The following is a 15,086-nucleotide window of genomic DNA, read 5'->3' as shown; positions in this document are numbered from 1 at the left end:
TTTGATGTAGATGCAAGGAAGAGAGAAGCACCTCTTAATGAAGACTAATGAACTGTTTCTGAACTCTTTGTGAGGAAATAAGATCCCAAAGATGACTTCCATTTCCAGCAAACAATGGCAAATCATTATTATGCACAAGAACGTACTGGTTGTGTCTAGCATGTGCATCTTATACTGATGGTACTTAAGGCAACCTCCTGTCATGCTGCATCTGGCAAAAGGAACACTTGTTTTCTCTTTGCCTTTTGCTGGAAAAAGTAACCAGGGTTAAAAAAAAAAAAGAGTATCACTAAGCCTAGTAGTAGTGGCTCAGCCAACTGGCTTTTGATCACTCTTGTAACTAAGATAATGATCATTGGAACTAGTGGTAAAAACCTGAGTCTTATTTGCACTTTATGGTGAAGAAAAAGTCTAGCTCAATGGGAAGGAGCTTTGTAAGTTTAAAATCTGTGGCAGACTGCTAATAGGCACGGAGATATATTGGACATGTGAAACTAAATTGGATATTTCACAGATTTGTAGAGTGTCATCTCATGGTCTGTCCCATGTGGACCTGTTGATGTACTGTTCATCACTTTGCAGAACATTGGTTCAGCTCTTTGATAGCATGACTTTCCAAACAGATTTTTGTCTACACAATCATTGCATTTCCTGGATTTTGTTTGCTTTTCAGGAAGCAAGTTCTAGCTAGTTGCACTAGTTGCACTGCCCTTTCTGTCTCAGGACTACTAACTGAGGGGTTAGTAGTTATGTATCTTTTCACAACTTTGTAAAACCATTTCCTTTCTCTTCTGAGCAGGATGGGTTCTACATTTTCTATTTTCACAGTTGGGTACAGCAGCTGTTTTCTCCCTAAAGTCTGGTAAACTTGGAAGGCTTATGGCACATAATGCTTTGGCACTAAAGGCCAGTGATATGCAGAGTTTAGGGTTTGCTTTGTGACTTCTCCATCTGTTATGTTCTGTATGACACAGATATGAATCTGAAAGGAAAAGAGATATCTGGCAGTCTGACAAATATATGATAAATAATGGGTAACTTAGACTTGATTTTTATGTTGATTATTCTTAGTTAACACACTTGTTTAATTTTGCATGCATGTGTAATTTGAATGAAACAGCAATTCCGTTTCAGTTGGTCTGTTATTCCAGGTAACTATTACTGTTGTGCCCAAGTTGTGGGATCAGTTATTCAATGGCAAAGCACACGTTTTTTTCTCCATTATTTTTTTTAAACAATAGACTCAATGAGTAACTGGTCAGTTATCTCCAATCTGTCTAAGCTTCTACAACCAGCACTTTCTGTGCAGTTCAGAATAGCTCTTAATGAAGCTGGGAGCTGGTGGTGGGTGTATTTATCACTCACACTAACTGTTCTCAACTTAATATACTCACTTGCATTCATTTTTATCTCATGTTGTCAGTGTGTATGTCACACCCTATTAAATGTTCCAAATAGATGCCCCCTTCTGTGTCCCATATTTTCCCGTGCCACCTGCCCACAGTGGTGAGAGTGGTCTGTCTGGACCACTGGCCCCTGCACTGGTTCACCACACTGTGCCAGGCTGTCATGCTAGTGATGGGTCTTCAGGCCAGCTCTGTTGCACTTGAGCTAGGGAATGGAAAAGTAGTGTGCAATGGCAACTATTAAATGTCAGCGGCAGAAGGGTAACAGCTGCATAGGACAGAAAAAAAATAACTTTCATAACTTAAAAAATTATAATATAAAAGGAGTATTTTTTAAAGCAGTTTTATGTCTTAAAAAAGAAAATAAACTGGGCATTCTTCAGCCTGTCCTTGAATGCTGAATGTAAATACAGTAGTGCTAAGAAACCCCTCATTCTCTCTGGCTTCTCCCAGAGATCCAGCTATGGTCTTATAGGCCTGACCACTGTGCACCTTAAGAGAGGAGTATGAGGGAACATGTGTGACAAATATTCTTACAACTCAAGACCAGAAAACAACAAATAATCTGATAAATGTCCTTTAAAGTTATGAAAAACATTATTCCTCTATAGTTGCTTCTAAGTAACACACCATAAATTTGAAGGAAACTTAACGATAACTTAATTCTCATTCTGCAATGCCCATGTGGGAGGAGAAAGTTAGGGCTCTTCCTTGAGAGTGAGAGTAATCCTTTGAAACATGTGAGGTGTTGAAAAAGGGGGCCCTTATTTAGAAAAGGTGGTGGAACACCACCTGTTGTATTACTATGCAAAGTTGATAATGTTATGTAAATTTTAAACTCCTGCATGATTTTAAAAGGAGTAAAACCAGCTAAAACAGAGCAGAGCAAGTATTGCTTTGCCTCTAGTAACTGTAACTTTAAAAATGCACTAATAAGAGATGTTAGTACACATCTTACTGGAGCCTGGAACAGTGAAAAACCAACGTGATGGGAGGGGAAAGGCTTTTGTTTAAAGTCTGAAAAAGGGAAGTACTTTAGTTACCACTGTTGTTACCACCTGGTTTCTGCAGTGGTCAGCAACACATGGGTGGTGGATGGAGCATGGAGCCGTATGATTGCATTTATTGTAAATAAAGTACATGTTTTCATTTTTAGCCAATATCTTCCTCATCTAGATAGAAGACAGAATGATTATTCTGTGTCAGAGAGCCCTGTCTTTATTAACACACATAATCAAGTGCAAAAAAGTTAAGGGAACAGGATTTTAAAACCATTTTCTCAGTCCTCTGTTTCAGACTTTTACCCTGTTTCCAGAAGAGTGGGATTATCTCCTTGAAGATACTGTAGTTTAATTGGGGGTGGGAGGTATGGGGTGTTGCTCATGTAGGAATACCCAGGCGTGATGTTTTCTACATAGATTTCTCTTACCTGTCTCTGGAATTGTTGCAAACTGCTGTGTAAGAATGCAAGTGATTAAAGAACTTTGGGGGAAGCAGGTTGCTACAGTGGGGAGGGCATTTCAACGAGGCTCTTTCCTTGGGTATTGTCTTCATGGTAAGCTGTTTGAATCATATATGGCCAAACAGCACTTGTTAGCCAGTTGGGAAAGTGTTTTCTCTAAGGCATTTAAGTTTAATCCTCCAAAAGTTCTGGGCTTTTTTTTCTTAACCTTTAGAAAATGTGCCTTCATCATTTGTATCTGTGAAGATATTTCATGCCACATGTGCACGTCATACAAGTTTTTCATGGCTCTTAAGAAATATGGTTGCCTTTTCAAATGCAGTTGCATGGGAAAAATGTGCAGAGCCACCAAAACACAATTTTCGACAGGTGGTTTTTGTTCTGCAGGGAGGAAAAAGGCCAGGAAACAGTGCTGAAAATCAAGAGATTATTTTTATTCCTAAACCTGCAGCCACTGGCCTTTTGAGCAAAGTAGCCTCTAATAAATCTTTTTCTCTAGATTCTCTGACTCTATGAGGAATGACCTCTACAAAGTAGTGACTAAAAAGATCCACTCTTTTTTCCTTCTATCTTTAAACAGTTTTAGTCCTTTCCAATTGTGTTTTTTAAAATGTTGGAATATATTATATGTATTTGTTGTTGCAAAATAGCTGGCTCTAACACCACTTGCATCTAGAAGAAAATATCTATTTGCAGGCAAATGACTACTTCTACTTTGTGATGTACTCCCAGCAGATATCTGAGAGTGAGTTATAACTACATCTTCTCTTGTCAGGTTGTATGCTGGTCAACAATGCTGGCACTTTGCATTGGATTCATATAGAAACTCCTAGTAGTATTTTACCATACATCACATTCTGTGTTCCTGTTACTATTAAAAAAAAAACTGTAGCAGGAGTCAATAAACACTGGGTCATGTTAAACGTTGTCCTGTGCAAATCTCTTCAGTCTTGTGTCTTACTATGGCCAGGGATGTGAGGGATAGGTGCAGTGCCACGCTGCTGGATGTAGGGTAGTGGCACTGCACAGAGGTGACAGTGAAATCCATATCCACCACTGTCTTCTGCTGTTGGGGAGACCTTTTTTTGTTGTCCTCAGTTTGGTACATTTCGTTGGTCACATCCTGCTATTTGAAAGTTATTTACCTTGCTAGTGGCCCTCTTCTTGAAATGCCTATTTGTTTTCACACTCCTGTTGAACCAGATAACATTCTCACGATTCAATTGTTGTTTGATAAGTTTTATTTTTAACAGTGTTCACATCCTCCCCCTGCTACTTTTCCACCCTGACTCCCACAGTTTTCTCCTATGGCTGTGTGGGAGACTTCTGCTCACTCCCACTAACGCTGCAGTTGAATGAAAGCCAGGGCATTTTTACCCGTTTAGTAGAGCTGTGAACTTTCTGATTCCTTTGCAGTATTGTGAATAGTGAGAATTTTCCTTTTCCAATTTAAAACATGTGTTCTATCATTCAGGGCTTGGATTTTACTTTTTTTTTTTTTTTTTTTGTTAAAGGGAAGAGATCTCTAAATAATTTGCCATTTATTTAAGCATTTCTTTTACACTGAGGAGTGCTTAGAGCATGTGGAGAAGACTTAAGGAAAGCAGAGGCGTTTCTCTTCTGATCATGCTCCTCACAGACTAAAGGTTCTTAGGGACAGTTTGAGAAGAAGCTGGCTGTTGGCCATCCAACTGCCAAGAACTTCTCCCTGAACTCTGACTAAACTTTCCCTAAGCAAATATGTTTGCAGTAATTGTTATCTTACAGCTATTTAGGGGTCTCTTTCCTCCCCCACCTACCCAAAGGGATATGGCTAAATATATTTGCACTGACAATTCCCATGACTCTTGAGAATGCATCTGATATCAGAGGTTGCACTGAAAATTGAAAAGTAGCGTGACAGTAGAAGGGAGGTTAGTAAAAATCAATTCCCCTTTCCCACATAATGTTGTGTCTCAGAGAGTTGGTAAAACTCCCATCCTCTTTCGCAAAGCATAGATAGAATTTTTAGTCTGTCTTGTGAAAAGCAGGGATAATTTCATCTGCATGTGTGCTTATTTTAAACAAAGTTGGAGGTGCTGCACTGGGTCAACTGCAGTCAACAGCAATTCCTATGTTGTAGCAAATGCAGTCAGTGCCAGCATGCCCAGTGCTCCTGTGCCGGACACCCACAGTGGTAAGTCTTCCTGCCAGAGAGGAGGCAGTTTGTGATCCCTGATCTTAGCAAACACACTGGACAGTGATTTGACAGGAGGGCAGTCGGAGTGTAACTGGCTCTTAAAAGCCTGCTGTATGGGGGGCTGGTGAGAAGCATGGAAAGAAGCACCCTGTAGTCTAAACTGAAGATCACTTGTGGTTACATGCAGCTGTTATTAGTTCCTTTAATTTTGACAATTTCTCAGCTCATACCTGCTGACTGTCTTGTGCTAAAACACCTCAGAGCAGCAAAATCAGAATGAAGGTTTAAACTTGTGCACTTGGGAAAAAGAGCTCTCCGAAGAGTAGAGCCAGTGCCTTTAAACAGAAGGGTTTCTGTGCCAGAATGTATCCCTTTTTTCCCAGCTGTGGCAGTCTGATTAATAAAAAATGCTATCTCCCCTTGCAAGCCTTGTTTCTCTGATACAGCTGTTAAAATTTAGTAACTTCCAGAATTGTGACCTAAAGTATTTTCCTGGTCCCTGATGGCCTCTGACCTATGAAGCATTGCTGCTGCATGATGTTTTGAACACCATAATGCTGTATGCAGCATAGACAATTTTTTAATGAAAAATCATTATCCAGTATAGCAAAACAGCGGCAGAAGGGTTGGCACTACTTAAAAGAGGTCCTCTTTGCCCTGTACAGCTGCTGGTGGTGCTGTGGCAAGCAAGTTATGTTGTGCTTTTCTAATAACAGTAATAGGTGAGAGCAGACCTGGGCTGGCAGAAGTGGCCACAGGGCAGTGGTGTGAGCTAAGAGTGGGACAACGTTGCCAAGCACCCTGGGAACAGTGGCCTTTGGCACTGAGCTGCCCTCTGCCAGTGTGAGTTGCAACCGGATACATCATCCTACCAATGTGGATGAGCCCAGGAGTCTGATATAGAAAGCTGAGAGTGGGAACCCAAGCATTTATATATTTAGCGGTTACAGCATGGAGCTGTGACCACCCTCTGCAGGCTTTGCCTTTGCTCCTTGGCAGAGGGGATTGAAGTCACAGGTCCCATCAGAGGGAGCAAAGCCATCCTCCACTCAGGCTTCTGTTTCACCCCAGAGCATTACATAGATAGGCAAGAGAGCTATTTAAGGAATGAGCCAGCAGCACAACAGTAAAAACCTTCCCCTGTCTTCTGTAAAGCTCACCAGCACTAGTGATGCTATCACAACCCCATGTAGATGGATCCAGGAGGTATCTGTGCTTACAGCCGAACAAGGCACTTGAGCCTTCTCCTGGGAGACAGGAGATGTGTGAATGACTGTCCTGTGCTGAAGGGGAGAGAGATTCTGCTCCTCAGGGCTCCACCTGCAAGTGTTGTCATGGAAGGGGAAATGGCTCTTGCCAGTTCCCACATGTACCACCACTCTGAATTGTGGGCTTTTTTTAACTTCTCTTTTCACTCCTTCCATGCACTGGAGGGATTTGAAACTAAGTGCTCACAAGATGCAGGCATTACAGTGCTGGGTGCTACAATGCCCACAGGTCACATCCTCAGTTCCCAGAGCAGCTCCCTTCCTAATATCCACACCTAAGAGAGAGGCAGTTTTGACTGCCGTATCAGCCAGCAGCCTAGGCATGTAAACACCTCAGTCAGGCCACCACTAATATTGAAGATGGGGAAAAATGCCCCCTTTTTGCACAATTCCTGGTCAATTTGCAGTTCTTGGACAGATGCTGTGGGAAGTGGGAAGACAAAAGTATTCGAGGTGGCAGGCAGGTGTGTGTGTCTGCATGTGTTAGTGTATGTTTGTTTCCCAGTGCGGCTGGGCTGGAGGGAAGCCTGATTTCCAGGAGGAATTAATTTGAGATAACTGAAAGTCACTCTTCTGTTACCAACCGAGGTTGGTAATAAAAGCTAGTTCTTTAAAAGGACTGCAGAATGAAACCACATAACACATCTTTGAAAGTGGAATAATTTAGACAGCAGTAATTTTACTGTTGAGCCCTTGTTAGCCCACTCAGCTAACCTCCCAGGCTCTTTCACTAGCTACTGTTACTGGAGAAAAGATATGTTGCATTTTCCAGTGTACAGAAGGGACTCATTCCCTTTGCCAAGACTGACATAGGAAAGAATCTATACTTTAAATATTTACTGTTCCTGAAAGGGGCATCTTTGAAGTTTTTTTTTTTTTAATATTTTTTTTTCTTAAGTAAACTGAAGGAGAGGAGTTAGAAAAACAGAAGTGTAGCATCTGCTTTTGATATAAGTAAAACTTATTAGCGTTGTGCTCACAAGGGAGCAGGCTTAGGCTGGACTGCAGCACTGTAGTAAATCACAGCAGTTCCCAGTTCTCCTGCCGGTCTCCTGCCAGCTGTTTTGCAACATGGCATTACTGCATGTCAGTCAGGAGCATGCCAAGAGGGAAATATGATTGGTACTATCACTGATGCAACAGTTGCCAACTCTGGATTTGTTTGTTTAAATCAGCTGCATCTCCTATCAAATGCCTCCATGGGGCAAAACTCAGCTGTGGGCTGTTTTTACAGAGGCTGCCTGTGATGGACCTGACAGCTCCAAAAAATACATCTCCAAAGTTGTATTCCCAGACAGTTTAATGCTCTTACCTGGGACTCAAGGCCCTTGCCCACCTACCTTCAGCAGCCAACCCCTCACCACAAGCTTCTAAGCTGTTGGGGATGAGCCCTTGTACATCATATAGTGGTGGCAAATGGCCCAGGATGAGCTTCAGCAGTGACTTGCATGACTACAAGCGTGTGTCCCAGCCGCTCTGAGACCTCAGGGTCTGGAGAGGCCTTCTGAGCCTATGGCCAAGATGTTGGCCAGACCTCAAGGCAAAGATAAGAAAGGACCATTCATGTGGAAACCTGAAAACAAGCATAAAAACTTTTGAAATTTCATGAAAACTGCACAGCACTTTCATATTTAGATTGAAGAGAAAAAGAAAAAAAATAAAAAGAAGAAAAATATGGAAAAAAGAGACTGATGCTATACATTTGGCCAAAAACTCAGGCTTGACCAACCTGCCAATCATGCTGTTTTTAACCATGTGTGAAGAACCCAAGAGGGCCTGGCATTTCCCTGCAGCAGTACTGTAAAATCTCCTGATCACCCATGGGAAATGCCTGCCTTCCTTCTCAGTGACTGCTGATACCCCAGTAAAGTGAAGAGAATGTTGGAGTTTTTTCCCTCCCAAAGACAGAGAGTATAATCCACATTTTATGCTGGAAATATTTTTGTCTTTCAATATATGTTGCATTCATGTGAAATAATCATAGAAACTAACCAAGGCTTGGTTTTCTTCTTGAACTTGAATGGAAAACACTTCCAGAAAAGTAAGAAAAGAAGATTTAATGGCACTTTTCTAGCAGGGAGAGAAACAATCCTTAAATCAAAGAGGGAATTATAACTCCCATGTTGTATTTAAGCACTCTGTCTTGGTGGTTAGTCCATACAGGGAGCAGGAAGTTATTACACAAAATTATTAAATGCTCTATACAAAGGGGATAAAGTGGTAAATGTAGTTGCTGTTTCAATCCAAGTGCAGTGGCTGCCTCTGCTTTTGTCAGGACTCCTGAGTGCATAGCTGGGGCTCCACTGAGGGTGCTTGCGGGTAGCTGGTGTATGGCCGTTTCACTTGGGTGAAAGTTTCCCCACACAGGGCCAAGAAGTTGGTTAGCTTTTTAAAAGGGGCTTGGCATTCCCTAGAGGTTGTCTGTCAAGGACACGGTGCTGATCTAGGTGGGCCAGGCCAGATGGCTGTGCTTGGGAAAGGTCTGGTCAGAACGTAACCTCAGGTGGATGTTGTGGCATGCAGTGACAGCAGGTTGCTTTTAATTTACTAAACACTCCATGCCAGTTTTAACACTTGTCCCACCTTTACAGTGGTTCAGTGGATGACCTGCGTTCATCACTGTGATATATGTTAACACACCACCCCATGCTCCAAGCAAGGCAGAAAATGCCTGTTGTTTAGAGGTACCAGGAGCTTCTCCTATAAGAAGAAAAAAATCAAGGCAGAAAAAAAAAGACATTTGAACAGACATTTAGTAGTCAAAGTAAGAGTCTTAACAGACTTAAGCTCAGCTGTCTTCAGAGAGTTTTCAAAAGCTTACTGCAAACACTTCTGTTTCAAAGCTTATGCTCCTTTATCTATGAGAAGCTAAATACTGGCTAATTCTTTAATTAGTTTCCAACAAGATGTTTTTCTCTGTAGCCAAGGCTTGCAACAGGATAATTATGTCTTTAGTTTAAAAACAAGTGTCAATACAGAAAGTTGTTTTTATTTCTCTTTCTTCAAATGTTTTACTTTGCCTTCTATTTAGCTTCCACCGTGTTGATTCTCACCTGCAATATCTTTCTTTGATTTGGGAAAGGTTGATTACTTTATTTTTAGCTGCCTGCGCTGCAGTTCTAAGGCATGGACATGACAGAACCAAGCCAGTGCTGTGGTCTGTGGTTCAGTTGTATGAATGCAGTGCTTGGGCCCCTCCCAGGGCCAAGAAGATGGAGGAATCTGAGCCACCATCAGCTGAGCAGCACAGCTTATTAAACTGTAATAACCATCTGTCCCTGGGTGCCCATGTGCTACACTGCACGCCAAAGACCTGCATTTCGAGCTTCCCAATCTCCTGCCTACAACCAGAATCATCTACATTTATTTTAGCAGAGTTCCCAGCACACCTACAGATCTTCTGCTGGTTGGTCAAGAGCTGGCTCAGTCTTGACAGTGCTGAGCAGACATGAATTTTCTAGGCCTGGGTCCCCTGTGAACGTCATGGTTTAAGCCCAGCCAACAACCAAGTACTGTGCATCTGCTTGCTCACTCCCTCACCAGCCAGATTGTGGAGGAAATCAGAAGGGTGAAAGCTTGAAAATTAGTGGGTTGAGATAAACATGGTTTAATAGGGAATGCAAAAGCTATGCATACAAACAAAGTAAAAAAACGAATTCACTGCTTCCCATTGGCAGGCACGTGTTCAACCATCCCCAAGAGAGCAGGGCTCCATCAGACACTTACTTGGGAAGACAAAAACCATCAGTCCAAATGTACCCCTTTCCTCCTTCTTCCTCCTGCTTTAAATACTGAGCATTCCATACGGTATGGAATATCCCTTTGGACAGTTTGGGTCACTTGTCCCAGCTATGCCTCCTCCCAGTCTCCCAGTCCCCTTGCCAACGTGGCAGTATGAAAAGCGTAAAAGGCCTTGGCTCTGTATAAGCACTGCTCAGCAAAACCAAAAACATCTCTATATTCTCAACCTTGTGTTCAGCAGAAATCCAAAACACAGCCCAGTATTAGCCACTGTGAAGAAAATTAACTTTACCCCAGCCAACCAGCACTGAGACCATAGTGAGAGGGAGAGGAATTGCCCCCTCTAGCCCTGTCTGGTCCCTGTCTGTCAATGCGTGGATGCAGGAGGCCAAAGGTCTGACACCAAGCTTACCCAAGGAGAGTCAGACTGGCTTCATACTCCCCCCAGGAGAAGATCCTGAGTATTAGGCTACACAGCATGTCTGTGTGGTAAGGGGGGAGTGTGACCTTTCTGGTTAACCCATTGAAGTCGTTACATGAGGGAACAAGTACATTTTCATTGATTCAAGAGAAAATTTTATGTGAACTTGAATATTGTGGATCAGCTGTTTTCAAGAGGGATGTGGAAAAAAATGTTCTCCTATCAGTCCACTGAAAAAAATGAGTATGATTAGAGAACTAGAAAATATAGCCTGTGAGGACAAGCTAAAAGACCTGGTACTGTTTTTTCCACAGACAAGGAGAGTGGAAAGAGGAGTGAAGGAAGAAGTAAAAGCATTACGAGTGTCTTAAAATGCAGGAAATGTTGCTGCAAAGAATAAGGAAGTCGTTTGTTCTGTATACTTGTGATGGATTACACAAAAATAATGGGATGAAATTGCAGCAAGGAAGTTGCCAGCCCGCTGTTGGGAAAAGCTTTCTTATGGCTGGGATGCTGAACCACTGGAGTGCCTGAAGATGTGTAGATGCCATTACCAGAGATTTGGTTGCAGAAATGTATGCCAGGAGCTATGTAAGTAGCAGTGATTTTTTTTCCTGTAGCAGTGAGTGAGGACCAACCAGTCTAAATGACATGTCCTGTGTCATGGAAATGTAAGCATTGAATCTGGGCTCAACTTAGGGAGCAACTTTCCCTCCTGTACAGAGCAGACATGAAGTTGGCTTCTCTGTTTTCTAGCAAATGTGGAGTTATAGGTCATCTTCAATCATTCACTACTAATGGAATAATACTGGGGGGGAAATAAATGGGAATGATGAAGAAATATACAGTGGGGTATCAGAAGTTAGCCTTTGAGGGCATATGGGTTCGAAGGCAGGAACCTCCACTCCCTCCCCCAGTTCAGGTTCTGATTAAAAAGAATGTGCATGCATCCATTGAGAGTGAGCATTTGCTACTTCCGGAGAACATTTTCTCCCCTTTGCAAATCTGTGCTGCTTTCTGAGTATATTGTAAGTAATTCTCAGTTGAGTCATTAATTCTTTCAACACATCTGAAAGAACTTAACTAATGTGATCATAAATTCAAGCACTTTGAATATCAGTACTTGAGCCTAAATGTGTTTATTATTAGTATTAAATAACATGAATAGTTCTTACACACTTTCACTTTTAAAACTGGCAGTCCAACATTTTATATAAGTTTGGAACCTATACTGTTGTTGCTGCTATAAACATGGTAATATCATAAGCCAAACATTTCCCCCTTATTGTTAGTGTGCTTCCTTTGCTTAGTCTCTGCAAATGTGCCAAGAGAGCACACGAAAATTCTTGGTCTCGGCTTCCTTTCATTCCTCTTATCAGCAAATCATGACCATAAGATGTAGACAAGGCCATTTTGGAGGACGTGGGGGCTTCCTAGCCTCCACAGATGGCACGTACTCCCCATGCTGGCTCAGCACTTTGAGGGGGTGGATTCCACTGCCTTCTGTCTGGATAGAGCACCCATGCCAGTACCCTGACAAGCATCACCCTTTGCAGCAGGCACAAAGGAGACTTCTCCCCTGCAGTCTTTAGACTCAGTGTCTCAATTTGCTGTGTCCACTGTCAAGGTCTCTGTACTGTTATATTTGTGTTCTGTCTCTTGAGAGAGATAAAAGATAGATAAAAGCATGTTTGCAACCTGCCTGGAGAGATGCTACCTCAACTACGAAGATGGCGTGCCTCTTCAGTCAGACCTGTGCTTCTCACAAGGAGGGGTTTAAAGTCTCCTGCCCTGGGGCAGGCTAGGGCTCTCCAGTGCCTTTGGGACCTATGCAGGGCTGCAAACACAGGGTCAGCATACGTCGTGCCACCCTGGCTTGAAGGCCAAGTGAAGCTCAGCACTGTCTGTCCTTGGCGTAGTGTGACCCTGTGTGTGGCAGTTCTAGGGGATGCCTGATGGGGTGCCTGGCAGTGAATTTGCTGGACTAGCAGGGATGCAGTTGGACAAAAAGAAGCAAGGACAGAAAACGAAGGAAAAAGGAGGGGGAGAGCCCCAAGGCTCAGGTCCAGCCCTGGCAGCTCAGGTCCCCCGATGGCTGTAGGGACAAGTGACTCATGCTGTGCAGGAGCAGGGGAGACCTGGGCACTGTGGGGCCATGGCTCTGACTGCAACAAATTCCCCCTGCTCACAGAGAAGGGCAAAGAGGACATGAAGATCCACAACCCATGGGACTGTGAGACGCTGGTACAGCTCCAGAAGAGAACCCTGTGGCCATCCTGCAGAGCCTGATAAGAAAAATATAATTTGGGATGATGTCTGGGCTTGCTGGGAAGCAGGACAGCTGGGGACAGGCTTCGCAAGGGGAAAGGATGGATGGATAAATGGGAACAGGAATAATTTTAGGCTCCTTCAAGAGGAAAAAACACTTTGCCCACCAGATCCTCAGGCTCACACTCCTTAGCACTTACTCACATAATGGCCTGACTGGAAGACTTGGAAAAGCAGATTGTCATCAAGAAGTGATCCTTGCAGAAGGCTGCAGTGCTTGGGCAGAGCATGAAGATGTGGAGTAGCTATGTGGCATTGTTATTGCCAGGCTACTGTAAAGCATCTGTGTTCTTGTACTGCAAAATCCCCAGGGGGATGCGTGTATTTAAAACAATAAAAAGTCCTAAAATCTCACCAAAAAAGAACTTGAACAAAACCCCTGATGCAAAGCCAAGGGGTTCAGCCTTGTTTCTGTTGCCTTGTTTCTCCCAACCAGCAGGTCTGGGATGATGGAGAATGACTGCATAGGCAGGCTGGGCTTTGAACAAGGACATGTGACACCTGGCCTTTCCCCAGAGTCATTGGGATAAGCCAGTCCCCGTGCAGCCCTAGTGGCCCCTGGCAAACTACTTTGCAAGAGAAAAACCTACAGTGGTTGCACGCTGAGAGCTTTTGCCTTCTCAGCATCTGCTGCTAAGTGATGGGGCAAGGAGAGCCAGGTGTAGCAGGCAGTGCAGGGGCATGCCTGCCTGGAGAAGAGAAGGCTCCTGGAAGACCTTATTGTGGTCTTTCATCACTTGAAGGAGACCTATAAGAAAAATGGGGACAGACTTTTTAGCAAAGCCTGTTGCAATAGGACAAGGGGTGATTGTTTTAAGATAAAAGAGTGTAGATTCAGAGTAGATAAAAGGAAGAAAATTTTTACAATGAGGGTGGTGAAACACAGGGGCAGGTTGCCCAGGCGGGTGGTGGATATCCCATCCCTGGAAACATTCAAGGTCAGGTTGTAAGGGGTCTGAGCAACATCTTCAACATCAAGTTGAAGATGTCCCTGCCCATGGTAGGGACCTAGACTAGATGGCCTTTAAAATTGCCTTCCAACCCAAACTATTGTATGATGCTGTGAATCTATGATCCCCTATGATCATAGGACAGGGCTCTGTCTGTGTGGTCCTGTGAGGCTCATTAATGGCTCTTCAATAGATACCCTGCTGAGGGTATCTCACCTGGAGTGGGGGCACCCCCTTCTTCCAGTCATCCCAGGGCTGTGGAACTGGCCTGGAGACAGGCAGATCATACTCAGCCCTGAGCTGGGGATGGATGGATGGATGGATGGATGGATGGATGGATGGATGGATGGATGGATGGATGAAGCTTGGCACAAGGCTGAAAGCACTGTATTGCCTAATAGGGGACATGGGCTACTTTGCAGGGCAAAAGCTGCTTCCCTGCTAAGACTGGGTCTTGGCCATGATCAAGCCCTGGGCAGGGGGTACCATGGGCTGCTGGCCTCCCTCCTTGTCATTCTCAGGAAATACAAACTGGAGAGTCCTGCCCTGGTCTGGAAAATGCAGCACCTGCTGCAGCATCCTAGTAATAGCACATCTTAGGCCTTGCTGCCTCAGGAAGAAGCTCATAAAGTGCTTTTCATGGAGAAGAGCATGAGCCATGTGGGGTGGAGATGGCTATGTGGGACCCTAAGGCAATGGGTTCTGCACATGTGGCAGAGTACGACACTGGGATTGAAGGCCGTCCTGTGCACAGAAATGCCTTATTTTGGGTTGCTCTGTGGGACTTCACAGTAGAAACTGATTTTAGGCTTTTCCACTTGCTATGAATAAAGCATTATCAAAAGTTCTTCAGATGGATTTCTTCCTCCACAGTTTCTCTTTGGCTGAATCCAAACTTTACTTCCTGATCTTTTCTCCTCCTTTGGAAGTGTAGCTCCAAGTACCACCTCTGTCAGATCCTGGTACCAGCTGAAAGCACAGCACCATCCTCTCCAGCCCCAGCAGCTGCTGAACAGCATAGGATTGCTCAAAAATTAATTAATCCAAACTTGTATTTCTCATAAAAAATGCTAAATTGTTGGTGCAGAGCCCAGAAAGTCTATGTAGGTTGGGTAAATATTCTCCCCATTATTTATTAAATGACTTTACAAAGAGCTAAATGCAGCCACAGAATCATTAGGGAAACTGGGCAGTAATTAACAGGCATGAGGGGGTACTGCTTCCTGCATAGGTCTCCTGAGGGAGAACAAAGCAAACTCAGGGATATCAGCCTCTTTCCTCCCAGGGCAGAGCAATTGAAATCAATTCCAGTTTAAAAACAGTGCAGGCAC

At 43.6% G+C, this 15,086-nt stretch overlaps 1 protein-coding gene across 1 annotated transcript in view; it reads left to right on the top strand.

Annotated features, from left to right (window-relative positions):
- EGLN3 (egl-9 family hypoxia inducible factor 3) overlaps positions 1-3,791 on the top strand; it is a 29,997-nt gene extending 26,206 nt beyond the window's left edge. Inside the window, exon 5 of the mRNA XM_064658583.1 lies at positions 11-3,791. Within this exon, the coding sequence (XP_064514653.1) occupies positions 11-48 (38 nt within the window). The 3' untranslated portion in view covers positions 49-3,791. The remainder of the gene's footprint in view (positions 1-10) is intronic.
- The last annotated feature ends 11,295 nt before the right edge of the window (positions 3,792-15,086 follow it).

This window comes from Pseudopipra pipra, chromosome 6 (genome assembly GCF_036250125.1).
Source record: "Pseudopipra pipra isolate bDixPip1 chromosome 6, bDixPip1.hap1, whole genome shotgun sequence".
NCBI classification, from domain to species: Eukaryota; Metazoa; Chordata; class Aves; order Passeriformes; family Pipridae; genus Pseudopipra; species Pseudopipra pipra.
The sequence above is the reverse complement of the archived record's forward strand: the minus strand, read 5'-3'. Positions and strand labels throughout refer to the sequence as shown.